General features: G+C 39.3%; 2 protein-coding genes across 2 annotated transcripts in view; one reads left to right on the forward strand and one right to left on the reverse strand.

The window, feature by feature from the left end:
- The window catches only part of LOC111234465 (neuronal tyrosine-phosphorylated phosphoinositide-3-kinase adapter 1-like), a 32,443-nt gene extending 21,141 nt beyond the window's left edge, over positions 1 to 11,302 (reverse strand). Inside the window, exon 1 of the mRNA XM_022762577.1 lies at positions 11,137 to 11,302. The gene's annotated coding sequence lies outside the window, so the exon portion shown is untranslated. The remainder of the gene's footprint in view (positions 1 to 11,136) is intronic.
- A 3,672-nt stretch (positions 11,303 to 14,974) lies between these two features.
- Positions 14,975 to 18,802, forward strand: LOC111234506 (diacylglycerol O-acyltransferase 2-like). Its single transcript, XM_022762640.1, has 7 exons — positions 14,975 to 15,056; positions 15,218 to 15,325; positions 16,271 to 16,341; positions 17,224 to 17,428; positions 18,096 to 18,270; positions 18,391 to 18,575; positions 18,648 to 18,802. Exons 1-7 carry the CDS (start codon positions 14,975 to 14,977, stop codon positions 18,800 to 18,802), a joined length of 981 nt encoding a protein of 326 aa, XP_022618361.1.
- Positions 18,803 to 19,266: the final 464 nt, after the last annotated feature.

Here is a 19,266-nt window from a genome sequence, read left to right on the forward strand (position 1 = left end):
AATCACATGACTGAATTACACCAAAAGAAAAAGGTTTGGGGAAATGTTCCCTAGTAAAGAGTTAGATGAGAAGATCGATGCGACTCTCATGGCTGTACAGTAAATGTGAAGCTACAGCCAGCAGCAAGTTAGCTTAGCTTAGCTTAGCACTTAGACTGAAAACAGGGGGAAAAAGCAAGCCTCTTTGGCTCAGTCAAAATATAATAAAGACTGCCTTACAGCATCTGTAAAGATAATTAATTAGCGCATATATCTCATTTGTTTGATTTGAGAACTGGCAGGAAATTTTTTTTTACCTTTGGATAGAATCAGGCTAGCTGTTTCCTTGTTTTCTTTGTGCTAAGCTAAATTAGCCGGCTGTTAGGAGGAGTTTCATACTTAGTGTACAGACATGAGAGTGGTGTTGATCTTCGCATCTAACTCTTGGCAAAAAAACATAAGTTTAAAATTTCTCAAAATGTCAAACTATTACTTTTTTTAAATAATTTTATAATTTACATATTTCAACCAAGTACAATAAATAAGGGACACAGTCCTCTGACAAAGGGACAAAAAGTTCATTCTACAAAAGTCAACTTTGTGCTGACGAAGTACAAACATGTTTGCAAAATATCAATGGCCAGATGTCTCACACTTTCTGTTAACAGAAGCTCAACTTTCAGTGAGAGATACTTTCCTAAACATTTGGTCTGTCAGATAATTTATGCTGCGTCACACCATTAACAATTAACATTCACCAGAACTGTTCTGATATGGACAGGATATCTTTTAACACATCGGAACAAAGGCACACAGACACACTCAAACCTTTCATAACATGCCCTTCACATGGTTCACCTAGTGTCAGTGGTCGTAAAGTGTCATCATTTGCACATCAACCCTACAGCCCTTTAAGGATAAATTAATTTGCACCTGTCAAACAGAAAATAAATCGGTCATGGTTTGAACCTCCTCTCTTTTCTTATTGAACATTACATTCTGCAAATACTGTGTTTGATGTTTCTGCTTTCGGTTCTATTCACTTCGCTGAGTTTTTTGAACCTTTTAAACCAAAATCCTTGAAAAGTTTGCACTCTTTCAGGTTGACCTGTAGGCTGGAAAACCTTTCAAACAACATCTATGGCTTTGTCGGTTTTTACACGCAGGTTAGGAGACAAGCAAAACCAATCTAACCCTCCCTAACAACAAAACAGTCACCTGAGGTAAAACCTTACCCTGCTCAAGCTCGTCTGAGTCCTCTCTCACTGTAGCGTGTGCGACAACATCAACAACCAGCCAGATGCTACTGAGAGCTTGACCTGTCTTCTGTTTATAACAGTTACTATGGGAGTTCTCCCTCCCATTCGTTGTGTTATTTTCTTCACCTGCTCTAGGACGCTCCTTTAATCTCCTCAGACCCAGATCTTCTGAAAAATGTTGCAGTGCTGGATATTCTGATCCGCTAACCAGGCTCAAAGGCATTGTGCAAATTTAAAATATGAAAACCTGGGAGCATTTTTATTAGCCTAATTAATATGTATTTTGAAGTGTGTCTGAGGTAAGAAGAAAAGGAGATTATTAAAAATAATTCCCCTAGTGTGCATCACTAAACCAGAAATCACTATTTTCACCTCTGGGTTATAAAGTATGGGGGCTCTTTGCTGCTAGCACGCCTCAACTTCTCTTTATGAGCTGTTGTTATGTGCTGAATGCTCTACAATATTGCATTGTGCAGTGAAATGCCTGTAGCTGATGAGAATGGACAGGAGGAGGAGGAGGAGTAGGAGGAGGAGGAGGAGGAAGAGGAAGATGTAGAGGCTGATGTATCACTCCAGGCCAGGGGTGGAAGGCACATGAGAGGCGTAGAGGAATTTTGTTGAATTTTTCTCTTGACCTCTTTCTCATGTTTTGGGTATGAAATAAAAAACAAACCTCAGTATTTAATGTGTATAGTCACATGAACTAAATCAAACCTTAACAGTAATCTGCATTATTCTGTTTTTTTTTTTTAAACACAAAAAACTGGAGGTCAAACCCTAAAATACATTTATTTAAATATACATGTACAGGACACTTTGCACACTTTGGATTCTCTTCCTCAGCGTTGTACAAACTGAGTGACCACTAAATCTTTCATGGACTGCAACCAAAAATATCCCACAAAAAAGCTTTCCCTGTTCCCCCTCGCCCTGTGCTACCAGGACACAGCCCTGAGCCACAACAGACTTGCAGAGATGCTCAATGTTTGTCTCAACTATGCACCTTTTTTGCCAACAAATGAATCTATTATTGTCGGCATGTGTGTGTGCATAAGTAAACATCTTTACAATGTGTGAATCATGAATAGCTGAAAATGTGAAGAGCTGCAGTTACTGAGTGTAACCTGAGATCGAGTTAATAAAAAAAAACATATATAAAATAACACCAGTCTCTCTCTGGTCTAAAAGAGGCGGCCAGTGAATGACCTCCAATCCCCATTTCACACCTCAGCTTGCCCTTGCCTTCATCATCTTCTGCTGGAATCTGCAGTAACCAAGGTGACCCAATGCACTTAGCATACACGGACACTTACCAGCTTACAGATCCACAAGCCCTCATACAACACTGGACTCATTTCCATTCAGTCTATGTTGTTTACGTTCTTTACCGCACACATAAGGGTTGTAAATGTTGCGAAAATACCACATCACATCACAGAAAAACAAAGCACCCGGGGCACACTTTGCCCTCGGGCGGGTGACAGGTGGAGAGGGGCAAGGAGATGAAAGGAAGATTGGAACGTTGGAATCAGAAGAACGCCATTTGTTTGGGATACTCAGAACGTGTGCAGCATGAGCCGTGCCACTTGGATGTGGTCTGACGAAAGACTGCAAAATCGCAGCATTCAAATGTTTCTGCAGGGTTCCCTCAAGATAGTCTGCCTTTCAAAACCATTATTCAGCACCGCACATAAGTAAAATCTCAAGAGTTTGTCCATCACATTAAGTCTCTATTTTGTTTGATCTTTGCATTTGGCTGCTGAATCGCAGACTGTGAGGTATAGTGCTGAAGATGCTCGTGCTCGTGCATGAAGGGAAGAGCTCCACTCTCTACAGCTGCACATGCTTCACTGACTCAGTATCCCTCTCTAACCAGGGTCTGACTTATTTTAGATGTGGATTACCCAGCAGTATTGGCTGCCCCGCTGTTAGTTTCTTCCGTTTAAAGATCTTTTTTTTTTCTAGATATTTATTTTTAGGACATTTATGTTGAAAATATCCAGACAGATATATTTAATGATGCTACACATGTTTAAAACTAAATCTTTCCCACAGTACACGATGTTCTCATCTTTTACGGAAGTAAGGAATCTCTTGTGTTCTCTGACCGTGCCACACAAACGCTTTGGACTATATGAACCAAAGCTGAACCTGTTTTATGACAAGACACACTTAAAGACTACTGATTCTGATTTTATTTGATTCACCTATCAAAAGGCTAAAAACACCACAGCCTCCAGCGCTATAGGCTGTCTCTGCCCCTACATGACAAACCTCATAAACTATTCAGAAACAAATTAAGCAAAGCCCAATAGCCCACAGTAAAACAAGGATCAGCTGAACATCCCTGTAAACTAGACTTATGATTTGCCTCTCAACAGCTTGTAGTGAGCTTGACTCATAACTTTCCTGAGCATGTGCATGCAATTTGCTTTGAACTTCCACAGAAAGCCTCAAAATGAAGAATTCAAAATGGACCTTTGAATAACTATGGAAAGAAAAAACAAATCAAAACATTACCACACACAAGGAAACTTCAGAATTGTTCCGATATCATGTTGATATTATCATAATAAACATGCTGTTGCACTTGCTGAGTTGGCTTTGGTTTGATTGAAAGATGAAGCAGCAGCAGAAGCAGTAGAAGCAGCAGCAGCAACAGCAACAGCAACAGCAACAGCAGCGTTGGTGTGATTTGCAAAGCCAGGTAGGCCACAAGTGGTCTTCCAACATTTGAATCATCCTACTCCTTGTGCTCAAAATCCCCCGATAATCGAGTCATAGTGTAGGTTGCACAGCATAAGCACACTCTCTCTCTCTATCTCTCTCACACACACACACACACACACACACACATGCCCACACACAGCTCTCCCACTCATTCATCTCATTACATACAGATCATGTCTCTTATGGCCTGGATATTTCTACCCCACAGTGTTCACCAGCATGACAGTAACTCAGTACAAGAGATTTTGTAAGACATTTTGATAGCATAGAGTTTGTGTGACAACTCTAATTGCTGGTAAAGCATTCACACTGCCACTTCTAAAGTTTTTATTTTTTATTTTTTTTATTTTTTAATGCGAATTAAAATCACGAGGCACTTTCGAGAGTTGTTGAAAATCAGTATGAGCACTTTAATGGTCTGCACTGCAAGCTGAGAAGCAAGAGAAGTGGTAAAATGGACAGGTTCGTTGGCCTTACAGGTGTGATTGGCAGGTTTTCAGCTCAGAGTCTCACTTGAGCAATTCCTATTCCTGTCATTCCTGCTGTTCACTGCACTGACAGAGGAGAAATGAAAAGACACTAACTGGGACAAATGGCAGATGATAGCAGATTTCACACTGGATGGTGTCTGATTCTGACGGTGTTTTCTTATTTTGTGCTCTTGTAGTTCGGTGGAACACATGGACAAAATAGCAGATGGAAGAACATCACAAGATGATTTTGAGTGGCTTGTGTAGTGACTTGATTTGGCCCAAGTGGCTCCCATCCAGAAATGAGAGTCGAACACTTGTGCAGGCTTTATACGGTTTCACCTCTGTTATCTGAGCTGACTGTTTTTGATGCAGCAATGTCTTCGATCTGAAAAATTATTAGTTTTTTAATTTGAATTGAATTGCGTGGAAAATGGCAATTTTAAATGTCTCGGTCAGATTTTCATCTTAATTTACCAAATGCTGAAACTTATTACAGGGCTATTTAATAATAAAAACAATACCTTTAAAATAATTGCAAAACAGAAATTAGATAGCTGAGTGCATAAAGGGGATACTATATAAATTAACAAAAAAACTCAGCGCCATAGGTTTGGCTCACAAAATCCCACAGTCTTGGTGTTTTTTTTGTTTTTTTTTAAAAACCTCCAACATCTTTGTATTTGAAATCAGTGGATAAAATCTGAGCTGGATTTCTTTTTGCCACCTAACCAAGCAGCCAGGATTCTTTTCAGTACAAACTAAGATTGCTCTGACATTTACAGCACATACTTAAGCTATCCTGCAATTCACATTAGCATTTCTGGAGTCACTGTGTACAATAACCTATTTCACACACTGTTGCTGAACCCGGAGTTTTTGCTTGTTTACTGTGACCTTTAGGAACGTCGCAGACAATGAATTATCACTGTGAGACACTTCAAAGACCATTACGCTCCACATCAGTCTCAGACCCATGTATTCACATGACACAATAAGAAATAAGGACAATGTTGTTTGTGGAATAAAGTATACTTTTCACTGTTTGCAACTAACTGCCATGACCATTATGTCTCATGCCTTCTAATGTTTTAGTGGACATTTTCAAGGTATTTTGAAGGTCTAAATGTAGCACATTAGAACACATGAGAATAGTGACATTAACACAAGACTCTGGACCACTTTCATGTCCATTTACGCATGCCGAAACATGTATAATTCAAATCGAGCTACAATATCCCCCCATGTAATTCCAGCTCTTGCCAATTACTTTTCTCACATAATGCCACTGATATAACTTTCCTAAGGGCTTCTTGAGAATAAAAAATAATAAATTTCACACAAACATATGTAAACATGTTTGTTTTCTGTCCCAAATATATGCATATTTTGCATGTGGAAGATGCTGCATAGAGATAAATATTGTGGTGATTAACATGGCTTGAGACTGGGACCTCTGTGCCAACAAGAGAGGAGGAACTGTTGGCTCCTGACTTTATTTATTTTGCATGGCACCATGCAAATGACTTTGAAAGGTTTAATGAGAAGAAAACAGAGAGGAAATTAACAAAGATGAGTTGCCTCAAGGAAATCATTACCACACATCATTCCCTTTGACTACACACTGCAGTGAAGACTGGATGCTGTAAGATGCTTACAGTCCAGAATGAAAGCGTTTAAAGGGAACATTTACTCTGAATTTTCACTGGCTCATTTGGCTGTATACATCCCAAACATCCTCCTGTCAGACAAGGGACACGCATGTATGATCTTTTAAAGTGAGGAGCACCCAGCAAGCCAACAACAACAACAACAACAGCAACGTGGCTGCAGAGGCAGCTTCACAATACAGCATCAAGGAGTCTGTGGTCATTTGTAGAGCAAAGTCATCCTTCCTTCTGCTTTCTTCCCTCAGTGGGAGCAGGGGCTGTCTGTCCATTTAAATTTTGATTTTCAATTTTTTTTTTTTTTCTTCAGCCACCGCATCCAGTGCATCAGGAAAAAAAAAAGCCACGAGACTAAAAATGGCAATCATTTCCAAAGTAAAGTGGGCAATTTGTATGCCCTTATGATAACTATTTAGAGAGAGGGACTGTAGCTTGGGAATCACAGCTGAACAAGTCTAATGGGATTCAATTCTTTTTTTTTCTTTACTGGACAAAAAAAAACATGAGACAAAGGGAGCTGATATCTATCTAATGTCCAAGGCTGGGTTTGTACCATAGACTGTATATAGATTTGTACCCAGGACATCGCTGGTAAATGGCATGCCCTTTAATCAAGGAGCCACCAGGGAGAACCTTTACCTTTAGACATATTAACAATTCAACACTGTGAATGACTCAAGCGCATGAAAAAGTTGATTTGATCCACAAGAAACAAATGGCTTATTGTTGAATTTAACAGGAAGTTGGGATATGATATTAATTTGAAATAGAGCCAACAACGTTGTGGATCATTTGATTCAACATGTGATTATGATGAGTTCATGTTAATATGCAGCACAAAAATGATACAAAAAATGTAGTTTTGAGTAATTAAATCAATTTGACCTACATTTGTGACAGACACTTGAAGATTAAAGGGAAACTCCCACTGTGATTTCTCACTCTGTGAAAACAATTATATGATTCCGTCTGTGGCTTTTTGAGAAGTTTTGTCAAGAGAAAATAACTGTGATGATGTCATAGTGATGTCACCTGGGTTATCTAAGTTTGGTCTTGGACATTACAAATTCTTAACCTACGTAAAACCTGTGTTACAAACTGGAGGCGAGAAGAGAGTGTCTAAAAAGAGATGCTACTGAGTTTCATTATAGGGAGTAAAAAGTAGAAGGATATCTCTGCCCTTGCTGTTTTATTGTTAACCAGTGTCTTACAGTCTTTCTCTTACAAGTCTCTCTTACCAATGTTATAAAACTGCAGTAAAAAAAAAAAAACCTTTCCATTGTGATACTGCAATATTCACATTTCTTTGAAACAAAAAATATATTAGTTTGCTAACTTTGTGTCAAAACAGTACAAGTGTTACACATTCTGTGTACAAGGAAATTTAATAGCAAGATAAAACAAAAGAAAATTCCAACCCTCAAAGACATCTACTGCTTTATCAATAGATTAACTACCATGCTGATTTACAAAATATACAGTACTGTGCAAAAGTGTTAAGCACTAAATGTATAGTGAGGAGTTTTAAAAATAATTTAATTACTAGTTTTTATATATCGATGAATTTCATACAAAGTGCCGTAAACAGAAAAAAACTGAATCAAATCAACTTTAAAGTAGCACCAGTTCTCCTCTGGACACTTGCACAGTTTTTCAAGGTACTTGGCAGGTTGGTTGTTCCAAGCATTACACTTGGAGAAGTTGCACAGTTCTTCTGTGGATTGAGGCTGTCTCAGTGTTTTCTGTCTCTTCATGTAATCATACAAACTGACTCCATGATGTTGAGATCGGAGCTCTGCTGCAGGACTCCATGTTCTTCTTGTCTCTGAAGATGGTTCGTTATGACTGGCTGTTTGTTTTTGTGTCATTATCATACTGCAGAATAAAATTTGAGACAGATGGTTCTACATGATGGATAGGAATAAGATTTTTGCACAGCACTGTATATATGTAATGGCACTCAACCAATGCCTCCATAATATATACAATTCCAAGACACCAGCAAACTTCTACATAATGTTGGTTTCCAATTATCTCTGGGTTGACACATGTAAACATACATATTACAATGTGTAGCATTTTACACTATTTTTGCTCAAAAAATTAATGAAATTATTATTCAGCTAACTGACTAATTGTTTCAGCTCTAGTGGGCTGTTTAATCACTTTGACTCAAATGTTATTTACTCAGCATGTAAGTGGTGGGGGAGGTGAAGCAGAGTGATGGGAGTGAAAACTGTGGCAAGATTCAATCCGAAACCACTAGGGGCAAACTTTAACTGCCTCAGAGGTAAACAAACAAAAAAAACAGTGATCTTTTCTACTCACAGAGAAAGAAACACACACACACACACACACACACACACACTATGATGATCATTGGCCTGATGAAAACAAAACCAGAAGCAAAGTTTATAAATCCTGAATTTTTCAGTGATAGGAGTCACTCACATTGCTCCCATGCTGCAGCAGAGACACTCTTCCTCCATCATTTCTGATCTGTCTCTGACAGAGCTGAGAATCAAGATGGTGAAAGCACAGATGGATGAAGCACCTGCTCTCCTCTTCAAAAAAACAAAACAAAAACAATGCACACTAAAGCCAGCTAACCATAACTACAGCAGTATTGATTTTAAAATACCTCCACAATTAGCCAGTCGCAGCCATTCATATTACTTTTACCAACCTATTGACCTTCTGCTGGTCAAACTCTGTTTGGGTGCTACAGGAAACCCACAGCCACAAACAAATAGATAAATAAATAAATCCATTACTGCTCATCCAGACAGGGGGATCCACTCGACTAGAGGAATGGGCTTAAAATGTCAGCATCTGCCACGTCTGTCTCACATCCATCAGTCTCATCGCTCCCTGTCTTCCATCCTCATCGGTCCCTCCCCTCTCTGACCATGCATGGGCCTTCCCTCATCCTCCCTGGGTCCAGTATATTTACATTTATTATACATTTCCCATCGCTTGATGGAATCAGACATGATACACACTGCCGGTCAGAGCAAATGAATCATTCACTTCTTAGAGAAAAGCTCCATCCTTTCTCCCTTATTAGAAACACTGGTGACTTTATGTTCATTTTTTCTCTCTGTCCATCACAAACACGAGCTCTGCCCACTTTCATTCCATAAAATTTCATATTTGAAATATATTTTAAAAGCTCTACATTCTGATTTAGCAGGATAAATCCTCAAGGACTAAAGGGCTCCAATGAGACATATTCCATTTATTTCCACACTGCAATGCACAAACTGACTGAGCTGCCACAGAGAGTTACGGTTTGTCAATATAATCACATTCCTGGACTGAATTCAGGCTCACCTGGTGAGCAATGACACAAGTTGTGTTCGCCCCGGTTTTCCTCTGCATTCAAGACACACTGCACAGTATGTGTGGCTCACAGCCTGCACTCGATGACCCCACAGTCACAGCTGCTCTCACCCATCCCTGCTCTCCTCCGACGAGCGCTTAAACTAAACAGCACAAGACACACTCACATATCAGATCCTGTTGATCTGTATCTGTAAGCCATACCCATGATTTTAAGTCTTGTGATGGAAGATTTTTGTCATATTCAGCTCCAAGGTCAAGCAAGACCGGCTGGCAATTAGTTTCAATTCAATTTCTAGCAGATAGTGAAGTATCCAGCATAGCAGTGAATCATCCCTGAAGAAAAATCATGAAGAAATTTCCACATTCAAACAAGAGTGTCTGTATTATTCCTGTAGGGAATGCAGTTTTGTGATATTTTGTCCCAAGTCCTTTTAAATTCTCATATTGTATTTGTTTTTTGTTTTTGTGACAGACAGACAGCCATGAAATGACATGACTAATCATGTCAAAATAAAATGTCTATTCAGTATAGATTTCCTGCCAAGTCAGGTAGCCTTGCTTGATTCATCCAAATGATATTTGAAGAGATTAAAGAGAGTCAGGTAAATGCAACTTCCTCTGAAAGAGCTATAATAAATATTTTTTATTTCAACAGCTAAATAACACCTGCTTTTGTAAACGTTTCTTTAAGCCTTGGTGGGGTGGTGGAAGAGATCTCTCGGTAGGAGTGATGCTCGTTTTGAGTGACTGTCACGCCCGGAAAAAGGCGAAAAAAACACAACTGACTAACGTTAATTTCACGTTTAATTCACTAGCCCTCGATCCTTTTGGTTGGTCTTATAAAAGGATCTAAGATGGGATACTGCGGAGGCGATCATGTTTTGATCACTTGATGGTTTTTCCTTTAAAAAAGAAAAAAGAAAACATGTGGTGATCTGGCTCCCCTCTTCCAGACGCCTGCCTCTCCCGCACCTTAAAGACGCGCCAACACATCCTCACCTGGCTGCGTGCACGCACACACACACACACACACACACACACACACACACACACACACACACACACACGCATCACACATCTCAGCCGTATTTTCACAATCAGGAGTAACTACCGCCCATTCACACGCACACAAATACAACCCTGCTATACTCTTATTCCCAGTAAACATGCAGATGTTTTCCATCGTGGCCTTGCAGGAAACACTGGCACCGCTGTCAGTGCTGTGGTGTAGGTATTTGATTAATAACGCCGTGCATGCTCCAGCATCACCAGTCAGCTGATGGAGGCTTGTTTTTTGGTGAAATATTTATAAGGGCTTGTCACGACTGAACTTAAACACGGACTGTGGCTTAAACAGCGCGGCGCTCTTGCCATATCTTTACATCTCTTTTGTGTTTGGGGCTATAATACGGGCCTTATATTAAGCGGCATGTGCTGTGAGGCTTCAAGGTTGAATCATTTAGCTTGTGAATACACAGCAGCTCTCTGTCAGCCTTCTATTTCTTGGGATTTACGCGTAAAATGCCACCAGGCCCGACGTTTCCTCCGCAATACAGCATCATATTTTCTGCTGCTAATTAAGCAAACAGTGCCTTTTGACTATGACAGCTGGATATATAGGCTGGATGATGTAGGCAACCGAAGCGATGATTTATGAAGCAATATTAATGAAGGTGTGAGACCTACCTTAGTAACTGGGTAGCCTATGGCTGGCGCAGATGCAGACTATGCTGAAATCCAGTTGCCCAGGCTCGTAAAAATCAGACAACAACAAAACCACGCCGGTTGTTGATGACACAGCTGTCTTGGTAGACGGGAGGGAAGGAAAAATCCTTTCCCAGATGTGTCAATTGACGTGGAAATGAAAAATCAGTTATTCAGACGCATATCATCGGACTGACGCCTTTTCTTGACGTGAAAGGTCTTCCATTTTTATGATAAACAGCACACTGTTGTACCGAGGCACGGTGTATAGCCTGGCCGGTGTGAGATCTGATTGAAAACCATGATGCAATTCAATGCGACGTTACAAAATGTTCCTCTGCAAACGCTCAGGTAAAACGCCATCCTTTTGTATTTCATAAAAGCCTCCGACACGACCTCCGCAAAAGAAGCATGTTTTCAGTTCAGTTCAGCCCCGGAGAGAAAAAAAACAAAACGCCAAAACAAAAATGCGCAGATATCAGCGCGCTGTGTTGGTTCAAGCGCTGGGCATCCTCACTGTGCATTTGCATCCATATTAATATTCATACAGTACTTCCTGAGAGTAGACCAGTGGGGTTTTTTTTTCGAAAAAAGCACAAGAGGTGGCTTTGAGTCCAACTGCGACGAGAAGCTATCTTTTTGCTGTTATCAGTGGACTGAAATTAAATTTCCTTTCACAGCTCATATTTAGCAGAGGATTCAGCAGCAAGATTCATTAAATGTTCGGATGGACTCTTCATAAAGTAGAGAACATGTTTTTTCAAGCACTATGAACTAGAGCCTTTTTATTTTACAAGAGTAGTAGGATACACAAAAACAAAGCAGAACAGTCATATATGAAAATGTTATGGAAGCGATACAGTGATGTAACAGGGGATAAAATACTATTAAGTATAAAATCAGCTCGCTATGAACCCAGTGTTGAGTACCACAGACGCAAAGTAGGCTAAGCCTTCAGATGAATATTACTATGACATTTTGTTTGGACTGCATCTAGATGACCAGTCATTTCAATGAATGCCAAGGGGAAAGATTCTTATTGGTCAAAAAAAAGCGACAACAGTTGAATCCAAAGAAAAAGAGAATGTAAAGAAAAGGGACCTCTTAATAATGATATTTAGCCTTATATATATTACAAATGTGATGTTTTTCTTTTTTTTCTTTTTTTCCTTTTTTCAGGGTTGGGGGTGGGGTGGGGGGTCACGTGACCAACTAGCCAACACATGGCCTGTGTGAGGCTGACACGCCCCCTAAAGTCTATGGGCGACTGGTATGGCGAGTCCAGCTGAGAAAGTAAAACTATGAGTTTTAACAACCAGGTAAGAGATTAGGAGTGGTCCCTCTTGAGAAACACAGGCCTCTAACCACGTAGGCTGTATCAGTGGAATCTTTGGACTGCCACGGTAATAAATAGAGTTGTGCAGCAATATGCAGAGGTTAAAGTGTGTCTGTGAAGGTTGATCTCAATGATCCTGTGAGATATCTGGAGAAACTTGCATCCAAATTCCACATTTAAATATTCAGCGACTGATTCAAACTTCTCCTGACACTGGTCAAAGTAATTTAGAGCCTACGTGTGGCATATCTGTAACAGCAAGTGCAGATGTAGCCCAAACACCAAGCAAGTATTGCATAAAATCTATGTTGGACCCATATGTCCCACCTGGAGACAGCAACCACTATGTGTAATACATCATAACTGTAATCTAACTCATCAGTAAACACACTGATGTACACACTCATCATCACTGTATTATGCCAGCATGTTTCCTGTCAACAAAATGATTTAGTATTTCGTATTAAAGTCTTAGGTGAGCCCGTCTGTTCCACTAGTCAGCATGTAAAAATGTATTTTATCAAAAAAAGTGTCTTGATTTCATTTGTGTTGATGAAATGCTGAAACAACTCAAATCTGAACTCATTACTGCACCAGTTGATTTTGAAACTTTACATTATTTTTTTAGAATTCAACAAATACATCTCCCATCAGGCTATGTGTCATAAGACTCATGAGATTAAATGCTGAAGTCCCTACGTACACATAGTCAACCCGCACAGGTGTTTTCACTAAGTTATCTAATTAGACCTCCTCTCAGGTATGTGTGGGCGTGTACAATCTGCACTTGACATCTCTCTCACCCTGCAGTTCGTCTTGTTCCACCCTATAGGGTGGGACAGCTTACGCCATTGGCCTGATTGATCAACAGAGCTTGGTGACATCACACCATGCCCAGCATCGCTCTGACCACCCACAGGACCAATCAGCCAGGGTCATTTAGAACACCAGTGACAGTGTGCAGGGCCTTTAACAAAATGATCACAGCTTTGTCTCTGTTAAAATGGCAAAGTGTGAAGGTTTGGATGGTCAGTACAGTAGCAGATGAGCTTTTGGGTTAGAAGATGGACAAAAAAGCTCACTATATTTTACTTTTCTAAAGTGAGGAAAGAATTGTACATTGTACGTGCAAGTGATGGCCAAAACGTGAAAGTGTCTGGATGACAATTTACCATTTTTTTTCAAATCAAGCATAAAAACAGGCTTGCAAAGTCATCTGCACAAAAGGTGAAGCCTTCCTGTTTCCAGATCTCATCCAATTTGCCATGTTAGTTTGCTGCTGCTGCTGCTGTTTACTCAACACTTCCTGTATCTCTTCCCTTGGTTTCAAATCAGAGGCCTTCCACGGGCTCAGGAAGCATAATGCCTGGACTTCTTTTAAAGGCTTGTATTTTGAACATTTGCAGGAAGTGTTATGCTTCACTAATGATACCTTAACATAGGGAAAGCATGTAGAATTGATCAGACATAAATTAGTGAGCAAGAACAATATTTCTGTAAAAGGCACTATTTCAACTGTTCAAGTATTTTGGCTAAAAGAGAAACTGAGACTCACACTTTGCTCTGAGGAAACAGGAGTATGTCTTATGTTAGCACAGTTAAAGTAACTCATGAGAAACAGGACAAATGATGTCAGTCCATGAGGAGATTAATATGGAGGCCGACTGCATTTTACAAGTCAAATATTCAACAGCTGTCTGAGATCCCCTCAAGTTGAATAATTCCAGCAGACTGACGTGACTAAAAGCCAAAGAGACACAATACATATAACACTGGTCCCAATAATGAAATTACTGCATATCGTCCTGAAGACTCAGCAAAAATTCAATACACAAAGTACACAACAATAAAACTTTGTTATGTTTATCTCTGACATTGCTAGTGTGTCAAAGTATTGGGGGAGTGGATTTGTTATCAGCAGCTTTACATGATCCGCTCAAAGTGCATTCTGCATATGGAGGTTGCCTGAACTGGTGAATCTGTATCCATTCAAAATTACTTTGGAATAAAATCTAATAAGGTAAAGTATTGTACTTTATGCTTAGCAGTATGATCATACAAGTTGTTTTAGTTTGTCGTAATGATTTTTAGCCAAAGGTGTTTTGTGGTGCTACTAGCATGACTGATAAAAGTTTTATTTGTGACCAGATTATAAGTCCTACTGTCTAACTTTGCCTGTGAGCCTGTTCATAAGTAAGTCATTTGATCAGGCTGGTGCATGCCCTGCAAGTTTTGAAGTCTATGTTTTCCCTCAGGGAAGTTTAAAAGCACAAGCTGAAGAGCTGATTACTGATGTAATCTGGCTTCTATCATAAAGACATCTATCTAAACTTCCTTATTATATTAGATAAAGCAACTTTTGTCATTTCTACAGGCATAAAATGTGTTATTTAATTACGCCTGACCTTTACTGAATGAAAGCACAGTCTAAGTGTAATCGATTGCTTAAAACGATGATGATGTTGTGGCCTCCAGGTTCCAGGAATGACTAAAATAAAAACTCAGTGGAAGGAATTTTTAGAGGCAATAAGTGTTCTGCAATGGGTACTGTCCTTTCTCTTCTTAGGTAAGATCCCACCACTTTTACCCTTTATGAATTTGTATGTTTTTCACCAAGGTACAGCACTGTATTCACAATTGTATCTGAGCTCATTTAAGACATCTCTTGTACCCTCAACATATGAACTCATATTGTCCAACACGGCACGATACACATCGAAACCTCAGGAGTGGCTTGTTACATCATGATCGTGTATCTTATGTTTACCTCGTTGTGGCCGCTCTCCACTCTGTACTTCATATGGCTGGTGATGGACTGGCAAACCCCTGAAAGAGGTAAAGGAAATGATATCATTCAACTATCCATGACAATTGCAGAATTCCAAACATTAGCTGTGTCTCAGTGCCATATTACATACACAGTATAAGCAGGTTCTGTATTGTTCACTCTGGAGTGTAGTGAAAAGAAGTAAAGAAAAGTTTACTCCATAAAGTCAGTTTATGTATGCTGTTGATGAACTGTTTTCCTGTGATGCATGGCACAAAGGAAATGCAGGAGATACTCTCAGCTGGAAAACATTAAAACAAATTGTGGAAGTTGGTTTAAAAAAAAAAAAAAGAGGCTTTTTTGAATGTTCCAAAAAGTAAATATATTTTTGTGATTTGATTGTATTATTTCTTGTTAGTATAAAAGAAGTGCTAAGGATTGCTGTGTAGCAATTTCATACAACATACTAATTAAATACAGTCTATTATATGCCAGCCTTTATAGTACACTGTTTTTGTATCTAATATACAAGAAATCAACATACCTAACCATTTTATACTAACAGGAAATGACAGAATATTTTGGACATCAAACTTCAACTTTAGAACGCTGCTGCCACATAAACTTGAAGAGAAACTGAAATGTCCTTTTTTACAAAACTGTTTTTTTTTTTTTGAAGTTGCTCTGAAGCTGTCTCACTGCAACATAGTTTTATTTTATTCACCTATGGGTGGCTCCTCCATTTCCTTTGTGCAGAGTTTTTAGTATTTACACTGACTGTTTTGAGTATACTCTATTGTCACTTTACCAGTGTCAACACACTACACACTTAATTAGATGTGTAGTGTGGAATTGGGACACATGCAGATTTTTTGTATACTATATACTAACTAATACAGTACACTACAATAATTCGTATATAATGTATTATGTATAATTTATAGTTACTGCAGTATATAATGTGAAATTGGGACACACTCAAGAGTCTCAACGATTTCTACTGTCTCCATCAGGGGGTAGGAGAACATCAGCTGTGAGGAAGTGGAGGGTATGGGAGCATCTCAGAGACTTTTTTCCCATCAAAGTAAGTTTCACTTTGCATCTATTACTACTTGCACCTGTTTTAACAAATGGGTGATGTGACAGTGATTCAGTGTGGCTGGCTAGTAAAACTATTTGCAGACAGAAGCAGCATTAACCTTAAAAATGCAAACAGGCCATACACTCATCCTGCATTAGAGATGTGACTTACGACAGACATATAGCACAAATTCTCAAAAATAAAAAAAAATAAAAAAGAATGTGTACAATTCACCCAGAATGACTCCTACATCTTCTCAGAGCTTATCAAACATCCTCAAATATAAATAGTGTATCAGATGTCAAAAAATATTCCTGGTTTATGATATTATATGCGGTGATTCTTTATTTAGGCAAATTTACGGATATAGGAATTCATCTGTAAAAATCTATATCCATAAATCTTTTTCACTTTTTTCACAATCTCCTCTTCTGTTCCTGAGTCACAGCACTGAACAATGGCCAGAGGTGTTTTTGCTGAAAATTATGATGTCAAAGTGAAGTTGACCTTTGACTGTTTGGATATAAAATGTCATCATGTAATGATTTTATCCTATTAGACATTTGTATTAAACCGTGACATAATTAGTATATGAATTCTTGAGTTATGGCCAAAAAAAAACAAGTTATGGTTTTGTGTCACTGTGACCTTGAACCTTGACTACCTAAATGCCATCAGTTCATTCTTGAGTACACGCAAACATTTGAACCAAATTTGATGAAATTACTGAGATATTGCGTTTACAAGAGTAGGATGGACAACCTGAAAACATAATGCCTCTGCATATGTCATTCAATCAGAGAATATACAGTGAAACTGAGCTTGGTTTTATGGTTAACATCAGATGATGACTGTTAATCTTCCTGTGTCCATTTTCTTGTTCAGTTGGTGAAGACAGCTGAGTTGAATCCAAACAAAAACTACATCTTAGGCTGTCATCCACATGGTATCATGAGCGCTGGAGCCTTTACCTGCTTCAGCACAGAAAGCTGTGGCTTCACTGAGGCGTTTCCTGGGGTGCGACCCTCCCTGGCTATACTGGCCGGACTCTTCAGGATACCACTCCTTAGGGAGTACATAATGTCTGCAGGTATTTAAAACAAGTTGAACACTAGAATTACCGCCTTGTGCCTCCACCAGCCACTCCAGTTGCAGTTAGTTAACACATGACTTCTTGGGTTATAGTAAAAAACTTGTTTTGTGAGGTCACAGTGACCATGACCTTTGACCGCCAAAATCTAATCAGTTCATCTTTGCGTTCAAGTGAACTTATGTTCAAAATGAGAAATTCCATCAAGATGTTATTGAGATATCACAGTCACGAGAATGGGACTGTCAGACAACCTGAAAACATAATCCCTCTGAGGTATAAAAAGGGCTCAACTATTCTGTCTCTTAGTTTGATAAGCAGTTTATATGGGGTCAAATCTGATTAAAGGCCCGCTCTGGCACTGACCCATTAGGTTATTGATGTCAGTGTAGCTACAATATCTAATACTTTTACATTTATGAGCTAGAGATAAAGTGAAAATGCAGTTTACCTTGTTTGACTGCAAATGGGAATCAAACAATATGTACATGTGACTGGTGAGAACTTTCCTGCTGAGTCTCAGAGCAGCTGGTGCTGTCATGACCACATTAAACATGATTTTGATTTTACAACTGGACAAGATATATCTTTGTTTTGTTCTTTCCTTTCCTCAAAATCAGTCTCCTGTGAATTAAACTGATGTTACTGTCTCACTTTGTCTAATTAGGCCTTTGTCCAGTCAGCAAACCAAGCCTTGTCCACCTCCTTTCAAAAAGTGGCAAAGGAAATGCAGTGGTGATTGTGATAGGGGGCGCTGCTGAGTCTCTGGCATCCTCTCCGGGAGTAAACATAGTGGTTGTGAGGCAGAGAAAGGGATTTGTCAGGACGGCCCTTGAGTTTGGGTGAGAACACTCTTAAAAACACAAGAAATAACAGTCCCATAAGTGGATATCATTGTACTCAAATGTTACCAACAGACCACTAGTGGAAACACTGCTTCAATCTCTAATGATCTCTCACAGGGCTGATCTGGTGCCTGTTTACTCATTCGGGGAGAATGACCTGTTTAAGCAGGTGATTTTCTCAGAGGGCAGTCTGAGTCGGAGGTTACAGGACCTGTTTAAAAGCATTGTGGGTTTTGCCCCGTGTCTATTTGTTGGTGAGCGCTTGGCATTCCTGCCCTACAGGACTCCAGTTACCACTGTTGGTGAGTACATCATTATACTGTAGATAAGCCTAATTTGCCGACTGTTTTACTCTCAAACTCCAATTCTTCCAGTGGGAAGTCCCATCTCAGTCCCAAAGTGTGCTACACCTACTGAGGAGGAGGTTGACCACTATCATACACTTTACATGGAGGCCCTGTCCAAGTTATTCCACGAACACAAAGTCAGCTGTGGACTGTCTGAAAGCCACAAGCTTCGAATCATTTAGACATTTCACTGCAAAATGAACTGCATAGCTGTGTTTGTATATGCTGTTTTTAAATGGGGCTTAACTTTAATGGGACTTAAAGTGTGGATCTGATGAGCTGAATTTGATGTTCAATGGATTGGGGAATGGATTGCTTGCAGGTTTCTGTGTTCATAATGTAAGTTCTGCATGTATTTGAAGGTATTTAACATGAATAAATGCCTTAAATGATAATAAAGATGTGACGCCCATTATGTGGGAATGCTGTGTTCACAAAGCACTGACAATGTCTTGGTATGCTATATTTGACTTGATACTTGTGATGAAAGGCCATGTGCTTCAAATAAAATTTGCTGCCTATGTCAAAATGTGTTTGCATGCTTCTTTAAAAGTTTAAAAGTTCTTGTGCAAATTAAATTCAGACAAAACAGTAACTTTTACATTTGATAAGTCCATACAATATAATGTGACTGCTAAAAGCTGCA

This window comes from Seriola dumerili, unplaced genomic scaffold (genome assembly GCF_002260705.1).
Source record: "Seriola dumerili isolate Sdu_G_001 unplaced genomic scaffold, Sdu_1.0 BDQW01000449.1, whole genome shotgun sequence".
In the NCBI taxonomy this organism is placed as follows: Eukaryota; Metazoa; Chordata; class Actinopteri; order Carangiformes; family Carangidae; genus Seriola; species Seriola dumerili.